We start from the raw sequence: 15,886 nt of genomic DNA, 5'->3' as shown, positions 1-15,886 counted from the left end.
TAATTGCTTGGTTTTATTTTTAATGAATATGTACTGTTTTTCACAAAATTTGGGCATTTGTTTCTACTTGTAATGTGAAAGAGCTGCTATCTTTATGTGAAAATGTGGAAATTTAACAAATTTTGCATCTACTAATTTAGAATTTAATTTTATTTGGACTGTTTACTTTTCTCTATTATTTTATATTCATGTATTAATTGATCAATTGCAGTACTAGGGGTGAACCCAGGGTTGCTCTGACACTGAGCTATACCCCCAGCTTTTTAAAATTTTTTATTTTGAGACAAGGTCTCACTAAGTTGCCATGCTGGCCTTGAACTTGTGATCTTCCTGCCTCAGCCTCCCAAATAGCTGGGATTACAAGTGTGCACTCACAACACCCAGCTAAAAATTTTATTTTATTTTTAAAAATTTGTATTATTAACTGGGTATGATGGTGCATGCCTATAATCCCAGCAACTCAGGAGGCTGAGGCAGGAGGATCAAATGTTTAAGGCCAGCCTGAGCAACTTAATGAGACCCTGTCTCAAAAAAATAAAAAGGACTGGGATGTACCTTAATGGTAAATCACCCATGGGTTCAATTCCCAGTATTAAAAGTAGGGGGGGGGGTTTGCTTTATTACTTATTTATTTATTATTTAGTGCTGGGAATTGAGCCCAGGGCCTCAAACATGTTAGTCAAGTGCTTGAACACTACATCCCCTTCCCAACTTTTGTCTATTTAGTTATTTCATTAATGGGGTCTAAATGAACCTAATCCTCTGCTAGATAACTGCCCTGCCCTCTTGGAGATAAATATATAAATGAACTTCTGTGACATTCATTCATTATACTGATTTTAAAAAGTTTATTTTTAAATAATACTATAATTGATCGATATCATAATTTTATACATTTATGGGTTACAGTGTTGTATTTTCATATATGTGTATGTATAATTATGTCAAGCTGAGTTAACATCCCTCAACTCATCTGTCATTGGTGAAACATTTGATATTTATTCTCTTAGTTATTTTGAAATATAAATGCATTGTTATTGATGGTACTCATCTTGCTGTGTAATCCATCTCAAAACCTATTCTTACTTATCTGAAACTTTGCACCCATTGATCAGTAATTCTTCATTCCTTCCCCCATCACCACCTCCAACCTCTGGTGACCATAATTTTCTCTACTTCTGTGTATTCAGCTTTATTAAATTCCTCATGTAAGTGAGATAGTGTAGTATTTGTCTACTAAGTTTTTTATTTTAAATATTTTGTTTTAGTTGTAGTTGGACATAGTACCTTTATTTTATTTTTATGTGGTGCTCAGGATCCAGCCTAGTGCCCCACACTTGCTAGGCAAGTGCTCTACCACTGAGCCACAACCTCAGCCCCTGTCTACTAAGTTTTAAGTGCTGACTGTATCAGGTAGTTGACTGGGAGTTTCAAGTACAGTCATGTCGTGTAAGGTTGGGGATGCATTCTCAGAAATGCATTGTTAGATGGTTTCAACAAGTGACTACCATAAAGTATCTGCACAAACTAGGATGACTTGGACTTCACTAGGTCATGTAATAACCTTATGGGACCATCATACATGTGGCCTATCATTGACCAAATGTCATTATGCAGTTCCTGACAGTATGTTAGCTTGTATTACATGAAATTGATAAATGAAAACATTTGTAGAATTTTTTTGTTAAATAAAACAGATTTGTTCTAACAGCTGTGAACAAAACAGATATTATAACCTGTTCTCTTATGGAATTTACATACAATAGTTTGAGACAAAATATTAAATAAATGAACATTAAATAAGACTTATCAAGTATTGACTATTGTTTTGGAGAGAATTAGAATAGAATAATGCACTGTGACTATTTCAGATTAGGAATTTAGGGGCTGTGGTAGAGCACATGATTAACATGCAAGAGGCCCTTCAATCCCCAGAATCAAAAAACCCCAAACTGTATTCAGACTGGAATTTTTTTTTTTAATATTTATTTTTTAGTTGTAGTTGGACACAATACCTTTATTTTATTTATTTATTTTTATGTGGTGCTGAGGATTGAACCCAGGGTCTCGCATTTGTGAGGTGAGCACTCTGCCACTGAGCCACAACCCCAGCCCCCAGACTGGAAATTTAGGTTGGATCTCTCCAAGTAGGTGAAATTAAAGCTGAATTCATTTTTTTAAAATATTTTTTTAGTTGTCAATAGACCTTTGTGTTATTATTTATTTATATGTGGTGCTGAGAATTGAACCCAGTGCCCCACACATGCTAGGCAAGCACTCTAACACTGAGCACAACCCCAATCCAGAGCTGAATTCTTAGTAACTAGAAAGTGCCAACCTTGGACACCTGAGGTCTGAGTGTTCCAGTCTGAGCTTGTGTAAAAGCCCTGAGTTAAAAATAGCTGGATGTGTTTGAGACATTGAGACTGATGTGGCTGTAGACTAAAAGCCGAGGGAGAAAGTGACAGGAGATGTAGTCAGAAAAGGGTTCGGATGGTATGGCAAGGAATCTGAATTTTAAGTTATATTGGGCTTGAAACAGGAGATGGCATGAGTGGAAAAGTATGTGTAAGGCACACATGGTACTAGGTAGAGTGTAATTAGAAGTTTAATGCAATATAGAACTAGTAGCTAATCACCAAACCATGGATTTTGGACCCTATATTTAGACTCTGATCTGTGATTGTTTTGGGATGTGGACGGGAATGAAGGACCATCCTCACCCAGCTGGACTTCTTCTACTGCAGTGTGCTAGTGCCACCTGGGGTTCTATGGGAAGTTCTGGGTCCCTGGGAAATGAGGTGTGTGAGATAGGATCAATAAGGAAATTTTCCAGTGGTTCCTTTCTAGTAGACTCCTACTTCCTTGAGAAAGAAGAGAAGTAGCCCTCACTTGATATGGCTTCTTTTACGGTGCTGGTAGGAGCAGAGACGGGGGACACACTCCTGTGTCACACTCCTGTCCTTTGACCATATCTTCTTGGTTAGACCTCCAGTGCCTGCTCCTGACTACAGCCTGCACTTCTTTTTTTCTCTGACCTTTATGCCTCCCTCCAAGACACCCAGATTATAGAATTTATTTCCTCAAATGCTTGACATTTGTTATTATTATAGTGGTTTTATATTCTTTTTTGTCATAACTTAGGAATATATCACTTTATTGTATTCTCTGCTTTTGATAGTAATGTTTGTGACAATTTATGTCCTTAATCCATATTATTTTACTAACAAAGGTAGTATTCCAAGTGGTTTTCTGAAAAACCTAAAAGAATAAAAGATAAAATCCTGGTCTTGAGAAACTCTATCTCAATTGCTTATCTTTCTTGTATAAATCTGTAAGATTTTTGCTGTTTGCTTATGGTTCTCATCTTTACGGATTGCTTGATATAACTAAGTAAGGCTGATCTTTATCCCAGTTTAGGAAAAAAGGTGATAGAATCATTGAACTGTTTCCAGATACATTCATAAACACTCATAAAAGCACAGAGACACACCTTTGTATTCCCCACATAAATGTCTTCCTGGTAAGAAGTGAGAATGGAAGAAGGTTTTTGCAGTCTCTTTCCATGCTTGAGATTATGATTATTGAAAATTTAAATACCTGAAATTTTGTATCTATGCTTTAGTTCCTTTAGTTTCCCAATATATTGGATGGTAAAGTAAGCAGTCTTAGCATCTGTTTGATGTTACTTTTTCTAGTCAGAGCTAATGACAGAATGTACTGGGGACTTCAGTAGCTTATTTTATGTAATACTGTAAAAAGTGGCAAACTTTTTTAAATATATGAAAGTAGTATAATTTTCAGAATATTAAACAATTCAAATTATTTTAATGGCATACTGCCTTGCTTATAGTGAATAAAAAATTTAAAAAAATTTGCCTCAACTCTTTTGTGTACACAGAATCAGATACCCTAGAGACTGAATTTTTTTTTTTTTTAATCCAGATGTTTTTCAAAGAGCCTAATGTTAGTGCCTAATGTAGGGTTGGCCAATATAGTCCACATAAGAAACTAATCACTTCATTTTTCATTTCAGGGGTCAGAAACCCATGTATGCCATTGACCAATTTTATTTTGAGTGAAGGAGTGAAAATTTTTTCAACATAATTTTTTTTTTTTTTCCTTCTTTTCAGTACTGGGAATTGAATACAGGGCCTTGTGTGTGCTAGGCAAGTGTCGTATCTTTGATCTAGATCCTCAGTCCCTCTTATTTTATTTTGAGATAGGATCTCATTAGGTTGCCTAGACCTGGTCCTGAACTTGGATCTTTCTATCTCAACCTCTCAAGTAGCTGGGAATATAGGCATGCACCACAGTGTCTAGCTTCAATGTGTACTTTCTAATTATTTTTTAATTGATGTATTATAATTCTATATAACAGTGGGATACATTGTGACATATTCATATATACACATAACATACTTTCCTCATTTTATTCCCCATCAGAATATTTATTTATTTATTTGAGGCACTGGGGATTGAACTCAGGGGCACTTAACCATTGAGTCACATCTCCAGGCTTTTTTACTTTTTTGCTTAGGGCCTAAATTGCTGAGGCTGAGTTTGAACTGTGTTTCTCCCACCTCAGCCTCCCAAGCCACTGGGATTACAGGTATGTGCCACACTCAGCCAACACACACACACACACACACATATATATATATATATATTTTTTTTTTTTTTTCTTTTGGTACCAGGGATTGAACTCAGGGGCACCCGACCACTGAGCCACATCCCCAGCCCTATTTTGTGTTTTATTTAGAGATAGAGTCTCACTGAGTTGCTTAATGCCTCGCTTTTTGCTGAGGCTGGCTTTGAACTCACACAGTACTCCTGTCTCAGCCTCCCTAGCCACTGGGATTACAGGCATGTGCCACTGTTCCCAGCTCCAATATGATTTTTTTTTTAGTGTGTAATTTTTTAATTGTTGATGGACATAATACCTTTATTTTATTTTTGTGTGGTGCTGAGGATCGAATCCAATGCTTCATGCGTGCCAGGTGAACACTCTACCACTGAGTCCTAGCCCCAGCCCCAACATGTATTTTTTAATAACATTGTAGTCATCATATTTCAAGTTGCCTCAAGTTACTTTAGTGAAAGGTACAGAGGTCTTGTGGAAAGGATATTACCGCTTTGTGTTGAATTCCAGGCCAAACTAGAATCTTGTCATTTATTCACGGGTTGTTGAATATTACACATTTTATTCTTTTGTTTGTTTGTTTTGAAATGAGTTCTCACTATGTTACCAAAATTCCTCTCAAATTCCTGGGCCTAAGTAATTTTCCCACTATTGTCCCCTGATTAGCTGGGAATATAGGTACATGCCTATATAAAACTTCCTCTTTCATTTATTTGCTTGTATATATTTTACAGTGCTGGTGACCAAACCTAGGGCCTTGCATATGCTAGGCAAGTACTACCACTGAGCTACAATAAGCCCTCTTATTAATGAACACTAATATATTGAACACTTTGTATATTTATTATTTGAAATTGTTTTTTTTATTGCATAACACTATGGGTAATACAAAGTCAGATAAAACACCATTTCAGCCCTCCAAATTTCATAATCTGATATGAAAAATAGGCTTATATTTCTGAGCAGCCCACAGTAATAAATTGTGTACTGTGCCCGGTACATGTTCATATGTATACCTATGTACATATTATCTGACACAAATGTTTCATTAAACGGTATTTACTTTTATTTTGAGTTAATGGATTCATTCTGTATGTTTCTTTTCTGTTCTGTTTCGTTTTTTAGGAATTCTATTATTTCTTTCATGGCTCACTGTGAATGAAGCATATTCTTCAGTGTTGAAAAAAACTGTTCTAGTGTATTTAGTATTATTGTAGCCCATTTTGTATGTATCTTCCTTTCTGTGGTCTTGTTTAGAAGATACTAATTAAAGAGATAAATATAAAATGTAGGGAGGCTTGAATTTGGATGCATGTGTGTAATTGTAATATCCATTTTCTTTAACTTATTCACAGAGCAGTCTCTTCGACTTATTCCTCTGCAACACTCCAAGGTGGCCAGTATTGTTAGAGACCAGAATCTTTCTAATGTGTGGACAGTTGAATATGCCCTTGAATTATTGTTCATTGGTGGCTTGGTTACAGAGGCTATATGGTTAGCATATAAACTTGGAGACTGGAAGACATCTGTTGCAATTGGCGTGGCCTTCCAACTCTTCTATAAACATGATAGCAATTTTGTGAGGTATGTATTTTTAGGTAAGCTTAAGTATAACAATATCATGTAAAGTAGCTTATATTTCTCTTATTGTTGGTGTTTACGTATGTGGAGTTCTTTATTCAGCATTGGCCAAAAGAGCTTTCTAATGATAGAAGTATTCTTTATGTGCTCAATGTGCATGGGGTAGCCTCTAGTTACAAGCAACTGTTGAGCATTTGAAATGTGGCTAGTGAGACCAATGAGCTTCATTTTGAGTTTAATTTCACCTATATTTACATAGCCACACGCTATGTAACATAGTGATTACTGTGCTGGATAGCTCAGTGGCTTGCTTATTTATAATAAAACATTTAACATATTTATGTGTTAGTAATGCCCTTAAAGGACATATAGTCAGTGGGAGAGTTTATCCTAAATAGGATTTGAGTTTTAAATTAATCTGATCTTTCAACTTTTCAGAATATTATGGCATTGCTGTGTCTTTTATGTGTTTTTCAATTCACTAATTCAATATATATTTCTTTTTTTTTACATTATTTTTAATTAAACTGAAAATACCATGACACCACATTTTATATGCTTAACTTTTTTTAATATTTACTTTTTAGTTTTAGGTGGACACAATATCTTTATTTTGTTTTTATGTGGTGCTGAGAATCGACCCCAGTACTTCACATTTGCTAAGCAAGCACGCTACCACTTGAGCCACATCCCCAGCCCTATATTTATTTCTTAAGAAACTGCTCTGTACAAAGCTTAACGTCAGGTATTTTAGTAGATATAAACTTAATGTACATAGTTTCAATGCTTTAAGGCATTTATACTTTAATAGAGAAAATAGGATAAAGCATTATTATAATTTACATAGTAGTTGGTGTAGTAAGAAAAGGACAGTGGTACCATGGGGACAGTGATATTGTCAAGTGGAGGAAAGACAGGAAATACTATGTAGGAGATGTCATTTGAAATGGGAATCAAAGGACATATAGGATTTGGATGAATTAAGTAAACATTCAAAGAAAACATCCTAAGTATGAGCAATGGCATTTGGCAAAATTAAGTTTTGGTTCAGTTTGGATAAAGTATGTATGTAGAATAGCAGTAGGAAATAAGAGTGGGAAAATGTATTAGGATTATAATTAGGGAGGGCCTTAATACACTGTTTGTTTTTTGTATGTAGGGTGAATAGAGTGTGTGGATTCTATTGTTTCTTTCTTTTCATCTTTTTGTTGTTGTGGTTGTTTGGAGGATTGAATCTAGGGGCACTTAACCATTGATCCACATTCCTAGCCATTTTGGTATTTTATTTAGAGTCAGGGTCTCCCTGAATTGCTTAGGGCCTCACTAAATTGTTAAGTAGGATGACTTTGAACTTGCAATCCTCTTGCCTCAGCCTCCTGAGCTGCTGGGATTACAGATGTGTGCCACCATGCCTGGCTTTCCATTATTTCTTAAATTTTTGTTTAGTTCTTGTTTGTTTTATGGTGCTGGGGATTGGGCTTAGGGCCTCACACATGCTAGGCAAGTGTCTACCGTTGAGCTTTTCTTTTATCAAAGTTTGGATTCATTTCCCTTAATTTGATGTCATTTCAGGTCCAAAAAAAAGTGTCCGAAGCTACCATTAAATATGACTCCAGCTCACATTTTTCAGAAAAAATTGCAGTGTTTTTTAGGTCAACCAACCTCTTTGGAAGGAAAACAGGAAATGGGCTCAAAATATAAACAATTCACAGGTGTGTTACATACATAAGGTCTGACATCAGGTTAATATAAATTTTGTAATATAAGAAGTTTATAAATACCTGGAGATAGATTTATATTGTACGATTCCATTTATATGATTCTACAGAAAATAAAAGTATAAGAACAGGAAACAGTGGTTGCCTAGGAGTAGTGGGGGAGGAATTAACTACAAAGCATAATGAAAGAATTTTGTAGAGTGATGGAAGTGTTTTTACAGGCCTGTGCAGATATATCAAAGTTCACTGAGAAGGATGAGTTTTACTGAATGTAAATTATGCCTCAGTCTGATTTAAAAACAAAAACTCAAGTTATTAGACCAGTTTAAGAGCCAATTAATAAAAAGATAAATCTGAGCTATTTATTTTATGGATACATGATATCCATAAAATATGCATGTAATATATATATACATCTCTACATAGAGATAAAGACAAATATAAACAATATGTAGAGAGATATCAAGAATTGAAGAATAAGAAAATGAAGTTAAACTTTGTAGCATGTAGAAAAGTTGTCTGTTAGGAATTTCAGTTGTGTCTCTACCAAATTCTGGATAATGGCTACCTCTGAAAGATGGAATATGATTGATATGCAAGGAATTTCAGCTACATATGTAATATTTTAAAAAATATTTTTCATTGTCAATGAACCTTTATTTTATTTATTTATATATGGTGCTGAGAATCGAACCAAGTGCTCCACACATGCTAGGCAAATGCTCTACCACTGAGCCATAACCCCAGCCCCAATATATAATATTTTATTTTTAAAAAATCTAAATTGATGGGGCTGGGGTTGTGGCTCAAAGGTAGAGCGCTCGCCTAGCACATATGGTGCCCAAGGTTTGATCCTCAGCACCACATAAAAGTAAATAAACAAAACAGTGGTGTTGTGTCCATCTACAACTAAAATAAATATTTTTAAAAAATCTAAATTGAATATAGTGAAATGTTAATATCAGACATGGATGACAAGTGAGTATATGAGTGTTATATTCCATAGTTCATAGTGTACTTAAAGTACTTCATAATAGAAAAAAACCTTTCATCTCCAGTTCTGTCCTATGTCTCCTTTCAATTTACCTTCTGGGACATATCTGTGTGTATACAGATATTTTCATATTTTAAAGCCATAAAATACAACTGACTTTTGCAATTTTCTATTTTCTTCAGAAGCTTTTTTTTATTAATTACATTATTATAAAAGTATTGTCATGGACCACTGAAAGAAAGATTACTCTTTCATTCCCTTCTTGACAGGATTAGCCCGACTAAGCATCTTCTGTCATAATGTTGTATATTAAGAAACATTTGTTGATTTGCTGTATTTTAATGTATATTATTTTGGTGTATTTGTTTTTTCCATTGATATTTTTTCAAATATTATTACTACCACTACAATTTTTTTTTTTTTTACTAAGGACTATATTCTAACATTAAATGTGTAGTTGTTCCTAGAGTATCTCTTTTTTAGTTTTAGAAAAAGTTTCATGCTCTAATTGCTTATGATCTTAAAATAACAAGAAAGTTCATAAATTTTTGTCTGTAAGTTTGGATGTTTTGCTTATTAACCATTGTATTCTCGAGAATCTACTTTTTCAGATTTAAAAAATTTAGAAAATAGGATGAGAAGTTAAATGAGAATTTTAACTATTTTACCAAATTTTGTATTTAGTAGATCCCATTGAAGAGGAAGATGCAAATCTGCTATTTGGTTCAGTACAAGAAGTCCTGAAAGCATCAGTTATGGCTGATGTGGATATTCTTTCAGACACTTTACAGCATCTGATAGATTCTGCCAAGGACTTCAGTAAGAGACTGTGGGGCTTAGTGCCTGCCGGCTTGTATCTTCCAGCTCCTCCATTATATTGTCCCCAGCCAGCTATTCTTAGTGAAGTAAGCTTATGCATTATTCCTTTAATTAATTGAAAATTGATTTTGGTCAGTTTTAAAAATAGTCAACCGGAAGTCAAGCATTGTCATTAACCTATCTTTATTTTTTCTTTAGCATTTTAAATTTTCTTATTATCACTAAAATGGGTTGTCTTATTGTTTCCAGGAAGATGGAGATGATCTTTTTGTAAAAGCTGAAAAAGACAATCGCCAAAAGGTGTCTAGAATACTTCAGAGAGTTCTCTTGCTCTTCAGGGCAACTCGGTGTTCTTTTCCTGTAGCACAGTGGTACATTTTGCAGCTGAGGAGGGCAAGAAAAGTCATGCAGAAGGTATGGGAATGTCTTATTCATGTGCTGTGTTAAACAACTGAAATAAACTGATAGTTATACTGTAATAACACTTTTCCAAGGAGTCCTGCCCTGTGAATCCATACATTTCAGGCTTATTTATGGTATGCAACATAAAAAGAGCAGATTCTTTCTGCCAAAAGATGAGAACTTTGAACTGGGTCTCCAGGTTAGTTATATCCTGCCTAATAATACAAAATGTCCAGTCAGTTCGGTCCTGGGAATTAAATTTATTTCTTCATTGAAGATAATATAAACTCAATTCAGGACTGAGGTGTGGGAAGAATTCACTTCTCTCTGGGGAGAGGTCTCTGTTCTGTTGGGGCTTCAGTGTGTTACTGGAAAGTTGTGTGTTCTCAGCTCTTGTGTCTTAAAAAGAGATTTCAAGCAAGACACAGGTGTGGTCAAAGTTTAGCAGTTTATTAGAAGAGAAAGAGGAAGGGCGTGGGAAAAGCACCCTCAAGGGAGATTGTTGTTGCTGCTCAACGAGAGAAATGGGGCATTTTGTCCTTATTGGCATCAGATCAATACTGGTATCAGATCAATGTTGGCATCAGATTCGCCATTTTAGAACAGGAGCCATTTTATCTAGAGGCTCCAAAGTTTCCATTCTGAGAAAGTGCTGCATGTGCCTGTTAAAGGATCAGCCCCACCCCAGTTTATGACGCAACTCCTAAGCAGCTTAGGAAATTCCCCTTGTGGGCTATAAAGCTGCTCTGTGAGTGCCAACCCATAGCCTTGTGGGTTTGCCTTGTGCTACTGACAATAAATCTCTTGCGTGAGATTCTGGTGTGTGGTGTGGTCTTTGGACTTTGCGTAGTCTCTGTGAGTGTCCTTTCAGTCCTAGTTTTAGTTAGGGCTAAGGGACAGTTTCCAGAGGGTCTTTCCCAAGCACTACCTCCTAGCTCTTGATTGACAGTTGGATTGTATTAGATTTCTAAATCCCTGTTTCGTATATCTTAGTCAAGAGTGTCTAAGTGAAATCCGTAGGGTGAAAATTTATAATTACAATAAGATTAAATGATATGTTGAGGACCTAAAGGCAGCTTTTGATCGTCTTTGCTTTCACCTGTTTATTTTGTCTGGAATTTGATTTCACAGACCTTGAGGCCATTTAGCTTTCCACCCTCAAAGTAGAGCAGGCCATCTTCCTCTTACCAAAGGAGGAGTCTTGAGCAAACTCCTTGGCCCTGGGATATGTTGTTACAAGGCCATTTTCTTACATCAGAGCAGGGCCAGGATGACTTTATTAAGTTGTTTCTTTAGAAACATATTGAGAGTTAGCACATAGGCTCCGTAGATTTAACACACTTAATCCCCATGTTTCCGCCTCTCATGTTTACCTGTTCCATAAGTGGGTTCAAAGCATCCAAAGTTAGAGTGATTACTTGGCTATTTGCTATCCTTCCTTCCCAGGTTCATGTCTCTTATATTCCTTTTCTTTTATCTATAACAGCCACCCTCTTTAAAAAACAAAAAACTTGATTTAGATAAACAGGGTGATTTTCCTGTACTATATTCTAGATTTGTCTAATGGTTTTTTCATTTAGCATCATTTAACTCGTTCTTGTTTCCTTTTATTTCCTGTACATGGGTGAGCGACCTATACTCATGGAGGTAGGAAGCTTTGGTGCTATTCAGGAATGAACCTTCATAATGCTTCCCCATTGTACCATGTCATGAGGCACATGTGGCACTTTTGGTGGTAGTGAGATTGATCAGTGGGTTTGGGTTTATGTTGTTATCTTCCATCAAGTTCCCTACCAGCCCTCCAACTTTTAATCTCAATGGCATTTATTGATCATCCTTGCCTAGAGTCATTTTTTTAAGTGTTGTCAAGTGAGGACTTTCTACCTCTGTCATTGTAGATTAGGTTTTTAAAAGTTATATATGAAGTTAAATTTTTTTGTATTTGTTTTTTGGTTTTGGAGTCTACACACTTTATCTTAAATGAGATTAGATGCCTGTATTTCTTTTCTTTCTCTAAACTGTGGGGTAAGCCAGGGATGAATAACCTTAGGTTGTTTTTTATAAGCAAAACTGAGTGACAATGGAGTATAAATGATTTAGTTAGAACTTTTTTTCTCTTTTGAGATGTAATCTAATGAAATTCTTGAATTAGATTTGTGATCTAAGCTTCTGAAAGAATAGCTGATTTCAGGACTATTGGCCTTCCATAGTAGAGGAATCATGCTGTTTTCCATTTTATATGGTTGATCTTAACTGCCTTGTTCTTCTGTAGTTTCCTCTCAACATTATTTATACCAAGATTAATGTATTGCCATTTTTTTACTTTCAGATTCGAATGAAAGGTTCTCTTCCATCACTGAATCCTTTCCCCCAGTCCTTACTTAACTACTGTAAAGGAGGAGTAGCATTCTTCAGACCTGGAGCAACTGGAGACCACAAGCTTGATGAAGTTTCCATTAGAGCAATTGGTTTGTTGACAATGAACTACTTGCTTAGAAATTATCCTATACGTGAATAATGGTGTATAATTTATTTGATTTGGCAATATTTTTAAATGATTTGACTCTTCAAAGTATGGAGTGGTGTATAATATTTTACTTTGTGTTTACAAGTAAATGCTATAATTTTAACAGCCATATATGTACATGCATTATAGTGTGGTATTAAATTAGGAATTTTTTTTTTTTTTTTTTTTTGGTGCTGGGAATTGAATCCAGGGCCTTGTGCATGTGAAGCAAGCACTCTACCAACTGCGCTATACACCCAGCTCCAGGAATTTATTATATAATACAAAATTATGATATTATTTTTGTTGCTTCATTATTTAAATTTGAAATTTAGATGCTTTTCTTGCCTGGTGGTGCTCACCTATAATTCCAGCTACTTGGGAGGCTGAGGCAGAAGGATCGATCACAAGTTTGAGGCCAGCTTAGCAACTTCAAGGGACTGTGTCTCAAAATAAAACAAAATGAAAAAAGGGGTAGAGTACTCCTAGATTCAATTAAAAAAAAAAAAAAAAAAGCTTTTCCTGTGATCATTTTCTTTTCTTTTTTTTTTTTTAATATTTATTTTTTAGGTGTAGATGGACACAACACAATGCCTTTATTTTTATGTGGTGCTGAGGATCGAACCCGGGTCCCACCCGTGCTAGGTGAACACTCTACCGCTGAGCCACAATCCCAGCCCCACCTGTGGTCATTTTCTTGAAGTTAGGGTATGCTGCCAAACATGAAGTGGACAGGCTTTGACCTTATCAGAATAGATTTATCATTTGTTTTCTGTTTTTCTAACTTAACATATGCTACCTAAACATTTTTTCCATTTAAAAAACTTTCATATCTATTAAGTTGAAAATTTCTATTAGCAAAAATTAAAAATTTAATTCAGTTTTTGCAATTCTAAGTTGCCTCTGACACATTAGGTTCCTTTATTGTATTTTAAAATAATTTTCTTAGGTAGATTCTTAGCAGTAGAATTGTTTAGTTAATGAATATACCTATTTTATATTTCTTAAAATAGTATGCCAAATGTTATAATTCCTTTAGATTAATTTGATGGGTTCAAATGATAGTTTTATGTTAATATGTCTTCCTTGTGACTATATTGAGTATTAGTTTTCTATTATATTTCCTTTTATAAATTCATTTCCTATTCATAGTCTTATGTCCAGTTATCTGCATAATAAGCCTAAAAAGAAGTAAAACTTTGGATGCCATTCCACATTTTTCTCTTTAATTGTTAATTCTTACCATTCTATTAATATTAAGCCTTGATCTCTCTAGACTTTGATTAAAATGGTCCTTTATAACTCACTTAACCTTTGTACTAATCTTAAATAATAAATGTCCTGGGGCTCAGATTGTCTGTTTTCAAACTATAATGGCATCAAAATGCTTTTCAGTTGCTTTGCTCAGCTGTTATGAGCTTAGTTTATAGACTTTTCATTCACTCTAACAAAAGAAAGGGCCAGGTAGTTGTCCTTTGGAAATGTGTGTACAATCCAATAGTATTTTTTAAAAATTTGGACTTTGTAAGTAATGAGTTAAATTCACAAAAATCCCAGTTAGAAGATTGTTGATCATAAATAAAACATGAAGCTGAGTGTAGTGGTGCTTATAGACTCAGCTACTTGGGAGGTTGAGGTCAGTGGATCACTTGAGCCTATGAGTTCAAGACCAGCCTCAGCAACATATCTAGACCCCATCTCAAAAACTAAACAAAACGAAACAAAACAAACAAAAAAGTTTGCAAATGATTGAAATAAAGATTTGAACATACATTTTTATTTTTTAAAGAAATAATTTATTGAAGTGAAATTAATATAACACAAATCTAACCATTTTAAAGTAAATAATTCAGTAGCATTTAGTACATTCCCAGTGTTGTGTGATCACTACCTATTCCGAGCATCTCTTGACCATGTAGTAGTTTCTTCTCACTTCCTCCTCCCTCTATCCCTTTGAGTTCTGGCTTCTTTCACTTAACACAGTGTTTTAAAGGCTTAGCCACGTTGTAGCATGGGCTAATATTTATGCCTTCTTGTGGGTGAGTAAGACTCCTTGTATGGCCACACTACAATTTATTTATCACTTAATGTATATTTGAGCTCTTTTTACCTTTTGACTCTTGAATAGTGCTGCTATCAATGCGTATGTGCTTGTACTGGTTTGAAAATCTTTCCATTTCTTTATACATTTTAAGGGAGGGGCAGAGGAGTGAATGTGGGGAGGTGGGCAGAGGCAGAGAATAATAAAATCACAAAGTAAGAGAGCCCTATGCTGGCTGATATGCTTGCTAAAATAGGTCCAACTAATTCAACTTTGGGCTTCTGACATTCTTCCCAACCATTTCTATCAGTAATAGAAGCAAGAAAGTATGCTAAAATGACATGAGACTATGCAATAGGATAAGTGCTTTGGAGCTGATAAGTTACCAGATACATATTTTACTCTTGGGTGTGTTAGGATGTGGAACGTGTGTTTTTAATTTTTTTTTAAATTGTAGATGGACACAATACCTTTATTTTCTTTATTTTTATGTGATGCTGAGGATGCTGTGATACCTCACACATACTAGGCAAGCACTCTATCACTAAGCTACAATCCTAGCCACTTGAACATACATTTTAATAATTTAATTTTGTCCTTAAGGGTCACTATTTAATTTGCTTAGTTTGGTCTTTCGGTTTTTGAGAAGTGATTTGGCTAGATTAAAAAGTTTGCATTCCTAGTTATCTAAAATAAAAAAGTTCAAATTGATTTAAAGCTTCTTATAGAGAATTTAAAAAAGATAATGAACTTTCAAGTACTTATTAGCCACCTCGACCAGATGTCAACACATGAAAGCAAATCTAAGATATCATGAGATTTTACTCATAAGTACTTCAGTATGTGTAGTCAACACAACAGGAAGTTTTTGAAAGCACAATTCCATTATTATACCTAACAAAATTAATTAAAATACTTTCACATTATATATTATCTATCCTGTGTTTTATATTTACTTGAGTATCTCAGTATGACTTCTTCAGTTATTTTTTTTCAAATCTAGAACCAAACAGAGTCCTCTACACATTGCATTTTCATTGATATGTCAATTTCTCTTAATGTACAATAGTTTCTCTCTCCCCATTATTTTTTTCAGGCCATTTATTTATTAAGGAAACCAGGTCATTTATCTAGTAGAATTCCTCTCATTCAGTTTTATTTATTTATTTTTTAAATTTTTTTT

At 34.8% G+C, this 15,886-nt stretch overlaps 1 protein-coding gene across 8 annotated transcripts in view; it reads left to right on the top strand.

Annotated features, from left to right (window-relative positions):
• Cplane1 (ciliogenesis and planar polarity effector complex subunit 1) overlaps positions 1–15,886 on the top strand; it is a 153,452-nt gene that overhangs the window by 25,178 nt on the left and 112,388 nt on the right. For 7 of the 8 annotated variants that reach the window (XM_071612672.1, XM_071612674.1, XM_071612675.1 and 4 more), the window contains exons 17-21: positions 5,998–6,226; positions 7,796–7,935; positions 9,620–9,840; positions 10,004–10,168; positions 12,486–12,624. In XM_071612672.1, the coding sequence (XP_071468773.1) occupies positions 5,998–6,226; positions 7,796–7,935; positions 9,620–9,840; positions 10,004–10,168; positions 12,486–12,624 (894 nt within the window). The remainder of the gene's footprint in view (positions 1–5,997; positions 6,227–7,795; positions 7,936–9,619; positions 9,841–10,003; positions 10,169–12,485; positions 12,625–15,886) is intronic. The other variant, XM_071612673.1, reaches the window with a different exon arrangement.

The sequence above is a fragment of the Marmota flaviventris genome, chromosome 5 (assembly GCF_047511675.1).
Source record: "Marmota flaviventris isolate mMarFla1 chromosome 5, mMarFla1.hap1, whole genome shotgun sequence".
NCBI lineage: Eukaryota > Metazoa > Chordata > Mammalia > Rodentia > Sciuridae > Marmota > Marmota flaviventris.
The sequence above is the reverse complement of the archived record's forward strand: the minus strand, read 5'-3'. Positions and strand labels throughout refer to the sequence as shown.